Source organism: Heteronotia binoei, chromosome 11, assembly GCF_032191835.1.
Source record: "Heteronotia binoei isolate CCM8104 ecotype False Entrance Well chromosome 11, APGP_CSIRO_Hbin_v1, whole genome shotgun sequence".
In the NCBI taxonomy this organism is placed as follows: Eukaryota; Metazoa; Chordata; class Lepidosauria; order Squamata; family Gekkonidae; genus Heteronotia; species Heteronotia binoei.
Genome location: NC_083233.1, coordinates 37,934,848 through 37,949,870, shown reverse-complemented (window position 1 = coordinate 37,949,870; position 15,023 = coordinate 37,934,848). Strand labels below are relative to the sequence as shown.

At 43.7% G+C, this 15,023-nt stretch overlaps 1 protein-coding gene and 1 long non-coding RNA gene across 2 annotated transcripts; one reads left to right on the top strand and one right to left on the bottom strand.

The window, feature by feature from the left end:
- Positions 1–751: 751 nt before the first annotated feature.
- On the bottom strand, positions 752–10,537 carry IDS (iduronate 2-sulfatase). Its single transcript, XM_060249526.1, has 9 exons — positions 10,309–10,537; positions 8,758–8,894; positions 7,750–7,927; positions 7,519–7,607; positions 6,848–7,048; positions 5,134–5,304; positions 4,152–4,278; positions 2,641–2,814; positions 752–1,525 (listed from the first exon to the last, which is right to left on the bottom strand). The coding sequence occupies exons 1-9, from the start codon at positions 10,448–10,450 to the stop codon at positions 1,038–1,040; spliced, it is 1,707 nt and encodes a 568-aa protein (XP_060105509.1). The 5' UTR covers positions 10,451–10,537; the 3' UTR covers positions 752–1,037.
- On the top strand, positions 10,363–13,767 carry LOC132579271 (uncharacterized). The gene is made up of 2 exons (XR_009555967.1): positions 10,363–10,757; positions 12,703–13,767. It is a non-coding gene; the product is annotated as an uncharacterized LOC132579271 (long non-coding RNA).
- Positions 13,768–15,023: the final 1,256 nt, after the last annotated feature.

Below are 15,023 nucleotides of genomic sequence, written 5' to 3'. Positions count from 1 at the left end.
AATTATACATTGCACATATATTATTACACCTATATTGCACACATGAGCAGAGGCCAAAGGCCCAAGTCATGGGGAAGAGGGAAAAGATGTACACTTTACTAGGTCCAGGGTGGTCTGGTCTGTAAGCTCATTACCATACCATGGTTTATATCTGCAATGCCATTGACAGAAAATATTCTTCAGTTACGTGCAAGAATCTATGGATCAGTTGGGAATGAGTGGAAAGGAGGCTTGTGTTACAAGTTTGTGCTAATGCTTGAGTTTTGTGAAGGCTAAGAGGAAACCAGCTTAACCAAAAGAATTTGTGTTTTCAGGACTGAGGGGTGAGTTGGACGGAAAAAATTTCTCATAATTTATCATACAATAAACTCACTTCCTCAGCCACTCTCTCTTTCCTGCAGAAAGCCTCTGCTCAATAAAACAGTGACAGATTTTCAAAGGAGCAATGCAGTCAAAGCAAGATGGGATTGAAAAAATAAAAGGGATGGGGGAAGTTTATAAATAATGACTGATAAGATGTTTGATGTGAGCTTTTCATCAGCTTCCCAAGGTCTGAGATCAGGAGAAAAAGTCCTTTTCCTGTGTGCAAATTGTTCATAGTCTGCAGCAGCTGCCTCAGAACTTTAGAATTCCATTGTCCAAAGCATTTGTTTGGTCCCATCCCTGCTAGCCTTCCATAGATTGGTGAAAACACATCTCCTACACCTCTATGGATGGATGCACTGGCATTTGCCTTTCTTTACAGAGTTCATTATTTTAAAATAATTTTATTTCTAACCACTTTGAAATGTTCTGATACAAAGCAAAGCTTTTTAAAAAGACCTGTAAATACAGAAAAAAATAATTTTTAGGGAGAAAAAACACAAGAATGCAGGATGTGTTTGACTGTATTCCATATAAACACAAACTGCAATCCAAGAGACCCATAAAGCGATTCTGGCACTAGTTGTTTCATGTGTAACACAAAACTACACATAAACAAATAAAGTGCCTGTTATTCAATTTGGTAGTGTGGCTTTACAGAGAGAGGCTCAAGCTCAGTGCGCCAAGATCATGCAAAGCTTTTTGGTAAGATCACCATGTCCCTCACTTCCATACATATTATGATCTTGATTAGGGTCGCTTTCTGCAAAATACAATTCTCCTGCATGAACGTCATTCCAGTCCACAGAAAAGTTGTTGGGACTGAACCCCAGCCACAGAGTGCACCTGTAGAAAGCAGTACGCATGGAATAGCCCATCACTCTTATGTCTTTAAGAAGCGGCAAATCGGAGTCAAGCTGAGGAGTGTCGCTGGGACGTGGGTACTGGCTGAAAGCAATCGGTGGCCTTCGGGGCTTTCCTTCATCATCACGGCTCTTGTGCCCTCCTTTGGTGGATGGGAAATACTGTACCATGCTTTGCCCCTCAGTGCACAACGAGATGTGAAATGAAGTCTTCTGGCAAGGAGGGGGAATTCTTAATCCAGCAAGCTCAGCAAGCGTCGGGAATAAAGACACCAACTCGACCATTTCTTTAGCTTTACCTAAATTGGGGGAGAGGAGGTTATGGAAGAAACATTTGAAGTTATTAGCCAGGGGAGGCCAAATTATGGCTCAGGAGCCACATGTGGCTCTTTCACACATATTGTGTGGCTCTCAAAGCCCCCACTGCTCCATTGGCCGGCTTGGAGAAAGCATTCGTCTTTTTAAATCATTTCTCCAAGCCAAGCCAGCCGACAGCTTGGAAAGTGCATTTAAAGTTAAAATTGCTTTCTTTCTACCTCTCACTCCCTCCCCCATCTACTTGCTTTCTTTCCACCCACCCACCTTCCTTCTTTCCTTCCGGCTCTCAAACATCTGATGTTCATGTCTTTCAGCTCTCAAACATCTGCCGTTTATTCCATGTGGATCTTACATTAAGCAAGTTCGGCCACCCCTGACGTTAGCAAATCAACTTGCTGAATTTATTCATTTGTGTTAATATTTTTATCCCACCTTTCCTCCAAGGATCTCAGGATGGCCTATATAGTTCTCCCCTTCTCAACTATATCTTCACCCACAACCCTGTGAAGTAGGTTAGGCTGAGACAGAATGACTGGCCCTAGGCTACTCTGTCTGTCTCGTGGGTAACAGAGAGGAGCCATCATTCCAGGCACATAGAATATTAAGTCTCACTGCAAGCAGGGATCTGAACCCAGATTTCTTTGGTCTAGTCCAGCTCTCCAAATACTACACCACATTAAGTGCACTCCACCGAGTGGTACTGATTTTATGGTGGCAACAGAGTGCTCTAGAAACTGAATGCTACATTACGGGGGAAAGACTCCTGCTGTCGGGTAACTGCTGTCCCTCTTCAGCCATGACACTCACTGGGTAACCTGGGATCAGTGACCATCCCTCAGCCTAGTCTACCTCAGAATGTTGCTGTGAGCATAAAGTGGAAGAAAGAAAAACAAGGTGTGCCTTCCTGAGTCCCTTGGATGAAAAGCAAGATAAAAATGTGACAGGGAGATTTTTAAAAAACCAGAACGGACATGGGAATATTCTGGCAGATCTCTCAGCCATCATTCAAAGCAACTACCTCTAATTTGACTGCCATCAAAAAGAACCACTATAATAATATCCATGCATGCGCTATCCGTAAGTGGTAGAAATTTACTTTGGGGTAGAGGTTTCGAAACTTGGCCAAAGAGGTCAATGAAAGGGAAGAGTGTGTCTCGTGTGTAAGAGAGAGGAGCCGTCATTCCAGGCACATAGAACATCAGCGGGACCCGAGTCGCAATATCAAAGTTGCTGTATTTCGCCCATTCACCGTGCTCACCCAGCGACCACCCTATAAGAGACCAAGGATTAAATGAGGAAAGACATCATCCTTTCCATTTTCAGCATGAACAGTCATATTGAAAACCACAAACAGTAACAGCTGGGCTCAGTTTGGAAACAGGCTCCATAAAACAAACTTTTTCCCCCAAAAATCAGAAAACAGCTGGGTATTTTTCAAACCCACTCCAGAATTTGGAAACCCAATTGATCTGATGATGACATTAGCAGGAACACAAAGGAGGGTCTAGATGACTTCCACTTTCATGAACCCAGCTTGCCTAGGAACACTACCACTTCCAAGGCCCCTGAGATATTGGCATTCCAGGTGCAAGGGAAGAGAAAGGAAGGCCTCTCAGACATCTATGCTGCTGCTACCCTCATTTTCATTGCAGCTGTTGCCACCAAGCCAGAGATATTGAGAGGAAGCAGACCAGGGAGTTTTTCTCCACATCAGATTATGTTCAGAGTCAGAGAAAAGCTGTGAGGGAACGGTGCCAGGTTCAGAATACCACCAAGAGCAGCAAATTCACATTCTGAACTGTCAAGTCATAAGAACATAAGAACATAAGAGAAGCCATGTTAGATCAGGCCAATGGCCCATCCAGTCCAACATTCTGTGTCACACAGCGGCCAAATATATATATATATATATATATATATATATATATATATATATATATATATATATATATATATATATATATATATATATATATACACACACATACACACTGTGGCTAATAGCCACTGATGGACCTCTGCTCCATATTTTTATCTAACCCCCTCTTGAAGGTGGCCATGCTTGTGGCCACCACCACCTCCTGTGGCAGTGAATTCCTTCCCTATTTCAGTGGTGTTGCTACCCACAAGTTGCAGAGCAGGGCTTGACATCTTTGAAGATACTGTTTCAGATCTCACTACAACAGATTTACAAGAATTAGTAACTCCCACAAATGCCTGTGGCAGGGAACTCTTGCAAAACTTGATTCCTTTTTTCTCTTAGGAAACAAATGACTAACATAAATGCTTGTGGGCAGGGTTGCAAAGAGTGACTATAGGCTTCTTTGTGCTAAAACACTATTAAGCAAAATACTTTTTGAATGTGGTGATAGTGGGAAAAGAACAGTTTTAAGGCCATAATTTCTTGTAGCAATACTGCATTTGGCTTTAACAAGCCACCCAGACCCTTATAGACACAATCAACATTCTTAATTAAGAAGAAAAATATATAGGTGCTGCATGTATCAGCTGAAGAGATTGTATGTTTACCTAGGTGTATTTGTACTTCAAGAAAATTCTTTAACAAACTGCAGGGGCCCAGATCACAAGAGGGCTCAGAGGACTTACCGTGGTCGGCCGTGAACACCACAATTGTGTTATTGGAGAGCCCTGTGTCGTCCAAGGCATTCAACAATTTCCCAACTAACATATCCAAGTAGGAGACAGAGGCAAAATAGTTCTGACGAATCTGTCGCTACAAAAAGGCAGGCAAGAGGGGGAAATGTAAGTAATTGCCTGTTACTAAAACCATTTGTCAAGGATCTCCTGCGACTTTAAAAGACTCCCAGCATTTCCATGCTGAAGATTTGTTTGCAATCGTGGCTGTCCTATTAACAACAAAGGGCTGGAACATCTCCTTCAATATGTCAGCAAACATCACCCTTAAATTTATTCTGGTAACAAAAGTATTACTTTACAGCTGATACTAGCTGAATGTCAGAGAGAGAAAACCCTGAATAATTCCCAAGACTCTGATTTTCCTCATTTGCCTCAGGTTGTGGACAAGAAGACACAGAGTTCAAGCTCATCTATTTATCTAATCAGGTAACTCACATGTCTGGGTACTATGGCCATCACATCCTTACTTTCCCTGTAGCTTCTGTCCTATGCTCACTATATCGACGAACTGCACCTTTCTTTTATATACTTAATATATAATTGCCCTGCTGTTCCTTCAAGCAACTCAGAGAGAAGCGCATTGGTCTTTCCCACTCCATTTTATCCTCACAACAAACTTGTAAGGTAGGCTAGGCTGAGTGTATGACAAGCTCAAGGTCACCCAGCAAGCTTTCAGGACAGAGTAGGGATTTCAACCAGGGACCTTAGTCCAGTACTTCCACCACTTCACCCTGCTGGCTCTTTTCAGGAGACTGTATGGTTTTTAGCCTACTGCTGCACTCTTGCACACTTCCGATTTGTTACTAAGATCAGCGGTGCTGCATGAAGCAACCAACATAAGGATGCCCCAGAGTTTCAGCTACAGGACACTTTCCTCCTTGCCTTCAGATCACAGCCACACAGGTGCAGAAGAAGGGCCTCAGCCACTTACCTGGAAATCTTCTGGAATTGGCCCATAAGGGAAGCTGATATTCAGTGCTTGAACATCATCCCTACGCCTGATGTCTGTCCAGGGATTGTATGCCACTGGAGGTAATCCTTTAGGAACATCAGGATCTGGGGCTAGTGTGATGTTTTCCAGTGGGTACAATTTGAGAAATTCCTAGAGCAAAGTAAAATTATTTCAGTGTAACATCGCGCAAAGCTTGCTATGGCAAAACCTGAACAAACGACAGATCTGTCTTGGTGCTGAATCTTAAAGCCAAGGTAGGTAGGTACATCATTCACTGTGGAGATTAATCATGTAGGAGCTTATGTCTTGCATATACATCTGACTGCATCTGCTTATCCTGTGCTAGATTTTATGTTAACCCTGCCTGTTTTGGCTCTCTAACAGTTGGGGGTGGCCCAACCCCACTCTGAGTGCACCCATGGTGCTTTTTAATAGATCTTGTTTTAAACCAACCTCACTTTGTAAGGTCAGTCCCCGACCCCACATTTCTGCTTGCTGTGAATAGAAAACCATCAACTAAACTGATGTATGGTTCAATGTGTCTAGTGGAGCGAGCTTTAACTCACAAACACTTATGCTGGAATACATTTTGTTAGTCTTTCAAGGGCCACAGGTCCCCTGTTTACTCTTGGATGTGCATAGGGAAACCTTTCTCCATATCTTAACGGCTTAAGGCAAATAAAGAAAGAAAACCATGAAAGACAGCCAGTGACTCTCCCTTCATTGGATATCTGCTGCCCATCTCCTCCAGCTCTCTCTGCCTGCCAGTAGAGGAACCTCCAGGGCTCTGAACTGGAAAATGTAACCAGCTGCTGGATTCAAATTCAAAATGAAGAGCATTGTAGGCTGGACAACATGCAGCCCACAACCAGTGTTCCCTCTATGCTGAGTTAGCGTGAGCTAGTTCACAGATTTTTAGCCTCCAGCTCACACATTTTTGTCTTAGCTCAGGAAGGATGATCCCAGAGCACAATAATTTATGCAGTCGCTCACAACTTTAATGCCAGTAGTTCACAAAGTAGAATTTTTGCTCACAAGACTCTGCAGCTTAGAGGGAACATTGCCCACAACTTCTTTTTCTATGGCAATGCAAGCTGACACTCACAAAACTGAACTCAGCCCACCAGGTACCTACCACAACTGCCCCAGGAGATTGACAGTCTTCTGTTTTCACTGCCTGCTTATGTACGTATGTAAGTGCCATCAAGTTGCAACCAACTTATGGCAACCCAACAAGGGGCTTTCAAGATAAGGGAGAAGCACGGGTGATTTTTTAATTGTCTTCTTCCACGGGATCTTCCTTGGTGGTCTTCCATCCAAGCATGACCCTGCTTAGCTTCGGAGTTCTGATGAGATCAGGCTATCCCATGCCACCTTCCCTCCCCACTGCCTGCCTAGATTTGCACAAACAGAAGGGTGGTGACCCTTCAGGCAGGCCATAATAAATGGTTGGTTTCTTGTGTTCAACTTGGTGTAACCTTCTTGTGGCAAGTTTAACATTCATCTGGTCTAGAACAGGGCTAGCTTGGCTTTTCATGGCCGAGGCTGCTTGGGCCAATGAGCATATTTAGCCTCCACCCCCACTCACGGCCCCAACTCAACTCTTTTCCAATCTGTTGGCCTTCGAGCGAAATTGCATTGCCCAAAACAAGCCCCTAGTATCAGACAGCTTCTTTTGCTCCAGCATCCTCACCTGAGGGTACCTGAATGGGATGTGTGGTTTGTGATATCCAACGGCAAGGAAAAATTTGCTGTTGTTTTCTTTCATCATCTTCAATAAATGGATTGCTTCATCAGTGCTCTGGATATCTGGCAAGGTACCCTCAGGCATCTCAGCGACATCCACAGGGCACAGCAGGTTGGCATGAAGTTGTCCATCTTTCCCTTTGCAAACCTGAAAGAAATTCAAAGTTGCTATGATGGTACAGGAAAAAATAAGACTAATTAAAGAGATACTACTTGCATTTGGGAAGGATCCCTTGTTCACTTGAGTCTTTAATTCATATCACGTTTAACCACCGGTCCAGCTAGCTCAGTACTGTGTCCTTTGACTAGTGGTGGTTCTCACAGAAGCACAAAAAGATCTTTCCCTGAGATCTGTTAACCAGAGGTGCCAGGAACTGAACTTTGGACCTTCTACTTGGAAAGCATGTGCATGCAGCTAGGCCCCCTCCTCAAAAGCAGAGCTTCCAGCTCTCCTCTCACAACAGGACAAGAATTAGCAACACGTTCCTCTACCAACAACAGCCCTGCTCAGAGCAACACCCACTGACCCTCCCAGGAAGCCTCTACAGTAGTTTCCCATCACCACCTGCCAAAGTTCTCTTCCTTTGTATTTTACACAGAGATAAAGTGTTTACTCACTTTTGTGTTTTCATATTTTTCAGAGGAGGGATGAAAAGGTGGAACAGACCAACTGTATGGATAGTCGTCGCTATGATTTGATGAAATTCCTGGAGGGAAAACACAGCAGAGAAGAAAATGCTGGGTAGTGTTCAAACTCAACTAAGGAGTTCCCCTTAGCGATGGCGAGGCCATCTTGCTTTTAGAAAAGCTGGTGCTGACAGGTCTTTTGTGATCCTGTCCCAAGCTTACCAGGGTGAAATACTTTCCCTACCGACATGGTTATGTAACCGTTCTCCTTGAAGTACTGCGGGAGTGTAGAGTAATTCCCTGAGTGTACCCGCCAGTAAGAATGGAAGTCATACAGTCTGGTGGTGTCTGGCCTTCGTCCAGTGAGAAATGATACTCTGCTGGGCGCACATACAGCTTGCTGAAAAAGAAGAGGGGAGGGAGGAGCACATTCTTGAGCTGTTACAGACAAGTCAACCCAATTCCCAAGGAACCTGAAAAAATGGCCATGTGAATCACACCCTTTAGTTCCCCCATCAAATCCACCATTAGGTTGTCAACAAAGGCTGGCCCATGTAGGTCATGAAGGTGACAGCCCTCTTTGCTGTATGTCCCCAGTATCTGGTGGTCAGTGTCTCTGAATATGCAGGTTACATTTGTGGTCAAAACCTATCCTCCATGAATTTTTAAAAATGATTATACGAAATTGGGTTGGATGCAATATATGGACAGACTATACAAACAAGCCACGACAAACAAGATAAAGTCAATATGCAAAGATATACAATGTCAATATGAAAAAATAACAGAAAGCACTCAACTAAGTATTATTTATTTATTAAATTTATATCCTGCCCTCCCCACAAGCAGCCTTAGGGTAGCTTACAGAAGTTAAAACCAAATACAATAAATATAATACAAAAATACAATGAATTCATAAATTCAGATTAAAATTTTAAGACTAGTAGACGGCAGAAAAAAACTCTTTCTGGTGTCCATAAACACCTCCAACATGTGCTGAGCATGAAATGATACACCAGCTCAGTCAGCAGATGCCACAGCAGTCTCTAAGGGGAACAACTCACATAGGCCACGCAAGACCCCTTCATTGGGCCTCCCCTCAAGTTCTGCAGCTTCAAGTGGTTGGCCCTTCAAGGGTAACTTGCATGGTTGGCTGCCTGGCAATGGCCATGCGATCATTGGCCTACTATCAGGAAAACACAGAAAAGTTTTAGAATCCCAGTCACTTACTTGTGCAAAAGCATTCTGGAACACAACACTTTGCGAGGCCAGCTGGTCAATGTTTGGAGATTTCACAACTAGGTCTCTGTAACAGCCCAAAGCAGGACGCAAGTCATCGGAAACAACGAAGAGCACATTCATGCCATCTAGAAACAAGTTAAAGGCATTCACTTCAGCTCCATTTGTCAGCACCAGTTGAGGAACAATGTACAGACCAGAACTTCCCTGTAGTTAATTATAACTCTGTAACCTTATTACAAACAGCAGAGCATGAAGAACAATAGTAGTTTAAAGAACTAATGGCATCCAGCTGGCTTTCCAAAATAACGATGAGTTGTGACATAATTGTTTTAACTGTTTTAAATCATTGTATATATTTTATTATTGAATGTGTAATTTTAACACTCATTAATTTAATTGTTTGTGGGATTTTTTATGTTGTGAGCCGCCCTGAGCCTGCTTCGGCGGGGAGGGCGGGATATTAATCAAATAAATAAATAAATAATCTTTTGTGAGATACAGCACACTCCATCAGTTGTATGCATCAAACAAAGTAGGATCTGGCTATAGGAAGCTTAAGCCTGAAGTGCCTTTTAGCTATTTTGTCTGTACACACTAATTTTAACAGCTTTTCCGTGACTTTCTGGAACTTATTCTTTAAGGCAAGGCTGGAAACACCTGCTGCACAGATCAGTTGGTAAGAGGCCTATGAAGCCTACATTGGCTCTCTTACACAGCTGTGAAAGTGAACAAACACTTAACATTCTCCTCTTCCAAGTCTACCACCAAATCCAACCAAAGTAGCACTCCACTTCTTTGTGCTCCGCCCCCCACGTGCAAAGTGACATTGCACATGGGTTCATCATATATTCCTTCTTCTGCAAGCTACAGATCTTTGCCCAGCACCATCCCTTGGTACCTGAATCTTCTGATTCATACTATGTTGACCCTGAGAACATAAACTCCCTCCAGGTACCAGTCTTGTAGGCAGGACTGATGAGTGGGGCAGTAAGAAGAAAAGCAAGATTCCCTGGGAACCTGTATTTATTATTTGCTTATTAAAATATTTATATCCTGCTTTTCCACGTATTTCAAAGCATCATTCCACGTGTCCAGAAAATAATGTGATTTGCCTTCATCTGAGGTTTTAGCACAGATCTGGACAGCACATGGGAATCATCGCCTGGCTTTCTGCAACCCAGCCCAATGGTCCATCTAGACCAGCCTCCTCTCATTGGCCAGCCTGGAGCCCCAGAGGGCCAACTGCAGGGCACCGAAGCCAAGGTCACCCTAGTTCCGCTTCAATTAAATGAATTCAGTGGACACTGCACACGCAGCCGGCGAAATTCGGCGTATTCATACACCGCCCAATTCTCATTCCTTTTTCCTCCCAAACCTCCTCCAGTCCCGCACGTGCTGCACTTCACTATCTACAAACCGCGGATCTGCGCCTCCCAAGACACACCGATGCCCCCCCCGCCCCTGCAAAAGCCCCCGCCACCTTCACCACCACCCCCTCCCGGCAGCGCCACCCTCCACAAGCCTCCGTCCCAGCAGCACCTCCGGAAGGACGGAGGGATCCTCCTCTCGTCCCGGCTGCAGCAGCCCCCGAGCCCTGCAAGATCCCGGCAGCAGCGCAGAGAAGCCAGGCGAGCTGAAGTGCATCAGCCGCTGGCAGCGACCACTCAGGCCCCAGCCCCATTCTTGGGGCATTTGAGGAGCCGATGAACTGCGCCCCTCGGTGGACGGGGGAAACCCTGCAAACTCGGGCAGGCCTCCTCCTGCAGGAGGAAGCGGCTGGAGGGCTCCGCCTCGAGGAGGTGTGGCTAGGGGAGGGAGGCGGGGCGGGGCAAGGGCTATTTGGTTTATCAGCCGCCGCCAGGCTGAACCACGATTCAATGAGATGTTCTCGCTGCGTAGAAGTGGCGCTGGAGAACTGGATACACGTGAAGCTGCCTGACGCTTTAGTCGCCCCTTGGACGAGCTGTTGTGACTTGGCCGCGTCTCAGGTAGAGGGTTTTCGCCCCGCCTACAATCTGTTCTTTTTTTAAAGTTAAAATGCCAGGAATTGAGCGTGGAACCGTTTGCATGAAAATCAGATTTTCTTCATGTTATGGAAGAAGAAGAAGAATATTAGATTTATATCCCGCCCTATACACTCTGAATCTCAGATTGGTCATAATCTCCTTTACCTTCCCCCTCCCTACAAACAACAAACACTTTATGAGGTATAGGGTTGCCAAGTCCAATTTAAGAAATATCTGGGGACTTTGGGGGTGGAGCCAGGAGACATTGGAGTAGAGCCAAGATCAAGGCTATGACAAGCATTATTGAACTCCAAGGGAGTTCTGGCCATCACATTTAAAGGGACGGGCACACCTTTTCAATGCCTTCCTTCCATAGGAAATAATGATGGATAGGGGCACCTTCTTTTGGGGCTCATAGAATTGGGCCCCCTGGTCCAATCGTTTTGAAACTTGGGGGATATTTTGGGGAGAGGCACTAGATGCTGTACTGAAAATTTGGTGCCTCTACCTCAAAACACAGCCCCGCCAGAGCCCCAGATACCCGCGGATCAATTCTCCATTATTTTCTATGGGAATAAATCTCTATAGAGAATAAGAGCGTTCCCAGCAGACATTTCCCTCCCCTCCCCCTGCTTTCTGATGACCCTGAAGTGGGGGGAGGGGATTGGCAACCCTAATGAGGTGGGTGGGGCTAAGAGAGCTCTTACAGCAGCTGCCCTTTTCAAGGACAACTCCTGTGAGAGCTATGGCTGATCCAAGGCCATTCCAGCAGCTTTAAATGGAGGAGTGGGGATTCATACCTGTTCTCCCAGATAAGAGTCCGAGCACTTAACTGGCTCTCCCTTGGCTGTATTTATTTATGTGATTATTTTGAGTGCATGGCTACAAACTCTGCCATCTTTGAAGCTGCTGCTGAACTCCTGTGTTGTTTTGCTGGTCCGGATTAATAAGGCTACCCAGGAATGGGCTGCTTTCAAGAAAGTCCCACTGTGCGTTTTGTGATTGTTCATTATACATGGAAATGTATTTGTGTTTTTTTAAAGAAAGAAGAAAAATCTCAAAAGTTGGTGTAAAACTTGCTTTGGGTACTTAACATTTGACAGGCAGGCATCCAACAACACAGTGGGCTAATTTCTGAAACATTCCAGAATGGTAGCTGTGTTTGTCTGTTGCAGCACAAATAAACACGAGAGTTGAATGTAAGCTTTCAGTGCATGCATGATGAAATGAAGTGTGCATGCACATGAAAGCTTACATTCTGAATAAAACTTTGTTGGTCTTAAAGGTGCTACTGCACTCCAGTTTTGTTCTAGGCAGGCCTTGAATTCAGCAGGAGCTCACAGGAGCACAGCTCCTGAACCTTTCTGAGGGTTCCCCCTCCTCCTCCCCACCTACCTACCTTGTCCATTGAATAGTAGGGGCAGCTGCATAACAATCCCTAGATGAACTCCACCACCTTTTTTTCTACCAAACAGTCCCTGGTTCTAGATCATACAGCAATGAGTGAGAAAACCCAAGTCTGTCTTCTCCTCTCCCCCTAAAAGAAACCCTTTGTATTTTTCACATATCCTGCATCCATGGTATACTGACGTATATGAAGGTCTACTGTGGGTGAAGGAGAAAGGCAGTTCTCTGTCTCTTTCCCCTCCCCCATTTTCTCCCCTCCTGTCTATCAGGAAAAGAATAAAGAACCACACATTATCCCACTGTCTGAGTTTTGGGACAAGAAGCACTGTGGCTAGTGTGGGTGTGTGGAGGAAGAGGCTTGTTTTTGTCTTTAAGCTTGTTTTCCTAATCCTTATTTTCCTAACAGATCCCACATTTCAGAGGAGGAAGTTCATGAGAGGATTTCAGGATGCCAAAGGATTATTTTGTTGTTTTATCTGTTTTTGCTGAGGCAAGACTAAAGCTATGTTTCTTTTACCAGGTTTGACCACCAGATGGCATTCATACCCCAATAACAGTCACTCACTGCACTGATTGGTCCATTGTATTTAATTGTGGTTTTCTGCCTTGGAAGGCATCTGATTTGCTTCCCAGAAGTACTACCAGGTCATGGGCCTGATCTGTAGCTCTGTCGTCTCAGGAGATGAAAGCAAGACCTCACAAGATGATGTGAACATGCTGCTCCCATTAAAGATGGGTGAAGACTTATGTGACACCTACAGGACTAACAAATGCATTGTGGTACAAGCTTTTGTGGGCTAGAGCCTGCTTCATCAGATGCATGAATTGTTGCTCTCAGACTGGTATAAACAGATACACAGAACAACATATATACAGAACAACAAATTCAAGAAGAGGGAGGCTGTGGTTACAAGTGTAGGTCTGAAGGTCCAACGGTCCAGGTGATAGGTATGTTACAATAATATCCGAGGAACAAATGGAAACAAGATACAGTTAGAATAGAAAAAGATCCAGACAGAATGGGTGTAGAGCACTCCCAACCGGTGAAGAATTGGAAGAACGTGTGAATAATAGAAAAGCTTTTAACAGCTAAGGGAGGTGGCTGCCACTCTACAGCACTGACAGCCTGACCGACACCAGTATATGGATCTGTAAAGCACTAAATAACACCTAGTAACAACTGTTTGAAAAATTATAAATGCTTCTTTCCTTTTGAACAATTAGTTGTAGCTAACTAAGAGAATACTCAGCAGTCCTTAAAGGAGTATTAACAGTCTCTGTGGGTAGCCATAGGAAAACATAAGAGGGGGAGAGAGGTAGAGAACAGCACTACAGGACTCCCCGCTTGCAAACAAACTAAGCACTTAGTAACAACAATGAATATAGTGCCAAAACAACAACTAGTAACATCAACACACATCTTGGATTCTCTGTTGACTTAAATTTTTGTATATTATGGCCTTTTACTGTATATTTTGTCTTAAAATTATTTGTTGTTTTTAATTGTTGTTAGCTGCCCTGAGCCCATCAGGGGAGGGCGGCATATAAATATGGTAAAATAAAATAAAAAGAGCAGGGCTTTTTTGTGTGTGTGGGGAAAAAAGCCCAGCAGAAACTCATTTGCATATTGGCCACACACCCCTGACACCAAGCCAACAAGAACTGTGTTTCTGTGCATTCCTGCTCAAAAAAAGCCCTGGAAAAGAGTAATTTTAGAGATGTTTACTTTGTGTCCATGAGTTAGCTACTTTCCGTCCCTGTTAAGAACAAGTCTGTTAGTGTCAAATCTGCATATGAATTCCATATCAGCAGCTTCATGCTAGGGTCGCAGTAGTGGGTGTTGTAATTTAGAGACACATCCTTACAGGAATGCAGAGGATGGTGGTTTACAGAAGAGCTGGGCTGGCTAGGAGGGAAGAACTGCAGGCAGTCCGACTTAGAGAGCAGTCATAGAAGCTAGGAGAATACTGTGTGTATTTGGCAATAAACTATTATGTTTACTTTTACTGTTTACTTTTACTGTGGTGTGTCCCTCATATGACTAAACCCAAATTTTATACAAAGTGTCAGAAGTGGGATATCAAACAGACATTTAGAGCAGAAGTAGCAGTAGTTGAATGTGATTTCAACTACAGAGATCTTCTGTGATTTCCTACAGAGGTCTCCCCCCCCCCTTTTTTTTCCATTTCCTTTTGGCTTGGAGATCTCAGAATGGCCCAATGGCAACAGCTTTTTGCTTATGCTGATACTGAAAAAGTGAAAATATTGGAAGTGCTTCCGTATTTGCAGAAAACAGAGTCCTCATATTATTTTGATGGACTGTGAGCAGTTGAAGTCATGAAGTATGGCCTTCACACATCTTTTCTTATTGAATATTATTATAACAATTATATTCCTAAAGGCTTGCATATTAAGAAATAATGTGGCACGTTTCATGAAAATGAGTTTAAGAGGAAATGGATTTCCATTCTTAACAAATGTTTTATGGATTTGATGTTGCTTTTGATTGAAAGGATTAATAAAGAAAATGAGCATTTGAATTGGACAGTTTTGATAAATTAAATACATTATGGAGACTAGCTTACTTGATACAAAAGTAAACATTGGTATACTTTACTGATTGTCATAATTCACTATAACATGTACTGAATTCTTATACTTTAATGGTCATACCTCACTGTATATAGGGACTGTTTTCACATATTGTACTATACTGTTTACACTGTATATAATATGTGGCTGGGTCAGGTGGAGCCATGTCTGTTGTGCCAGCTCCTGATCTTTGACAGCATGCCCTTATCTGTGGCATCAACTGTCAGGAGTCTGGATGCCACCCTGTCT

Excerpts from the sequence above, each read along its gene's own strand:
- IDS (XM_060249526.1), bottom strand. The coding sequence starts at position 10,450 with ATGGGGCTGGGGCCTGAGTGGTCGCTGCCAGCGGCTGATGCACTTCAG. Across the intron at positions 7,049-7,518 it reads AAAAATATGAAAACACAAAA|GTTTGCAAAGGGAAAGATGG; the intron begins GTGAGTAAACAC and ends AATTTCTTTCAG. Across the intron at positions 5,305-6,847 it reads TCCCATTCAGGTACCCTCAG|GAATTTCTCAAATTGTACCC; the intron begins GTGAGGATGCTG and ends ACTTTGCTCTAG.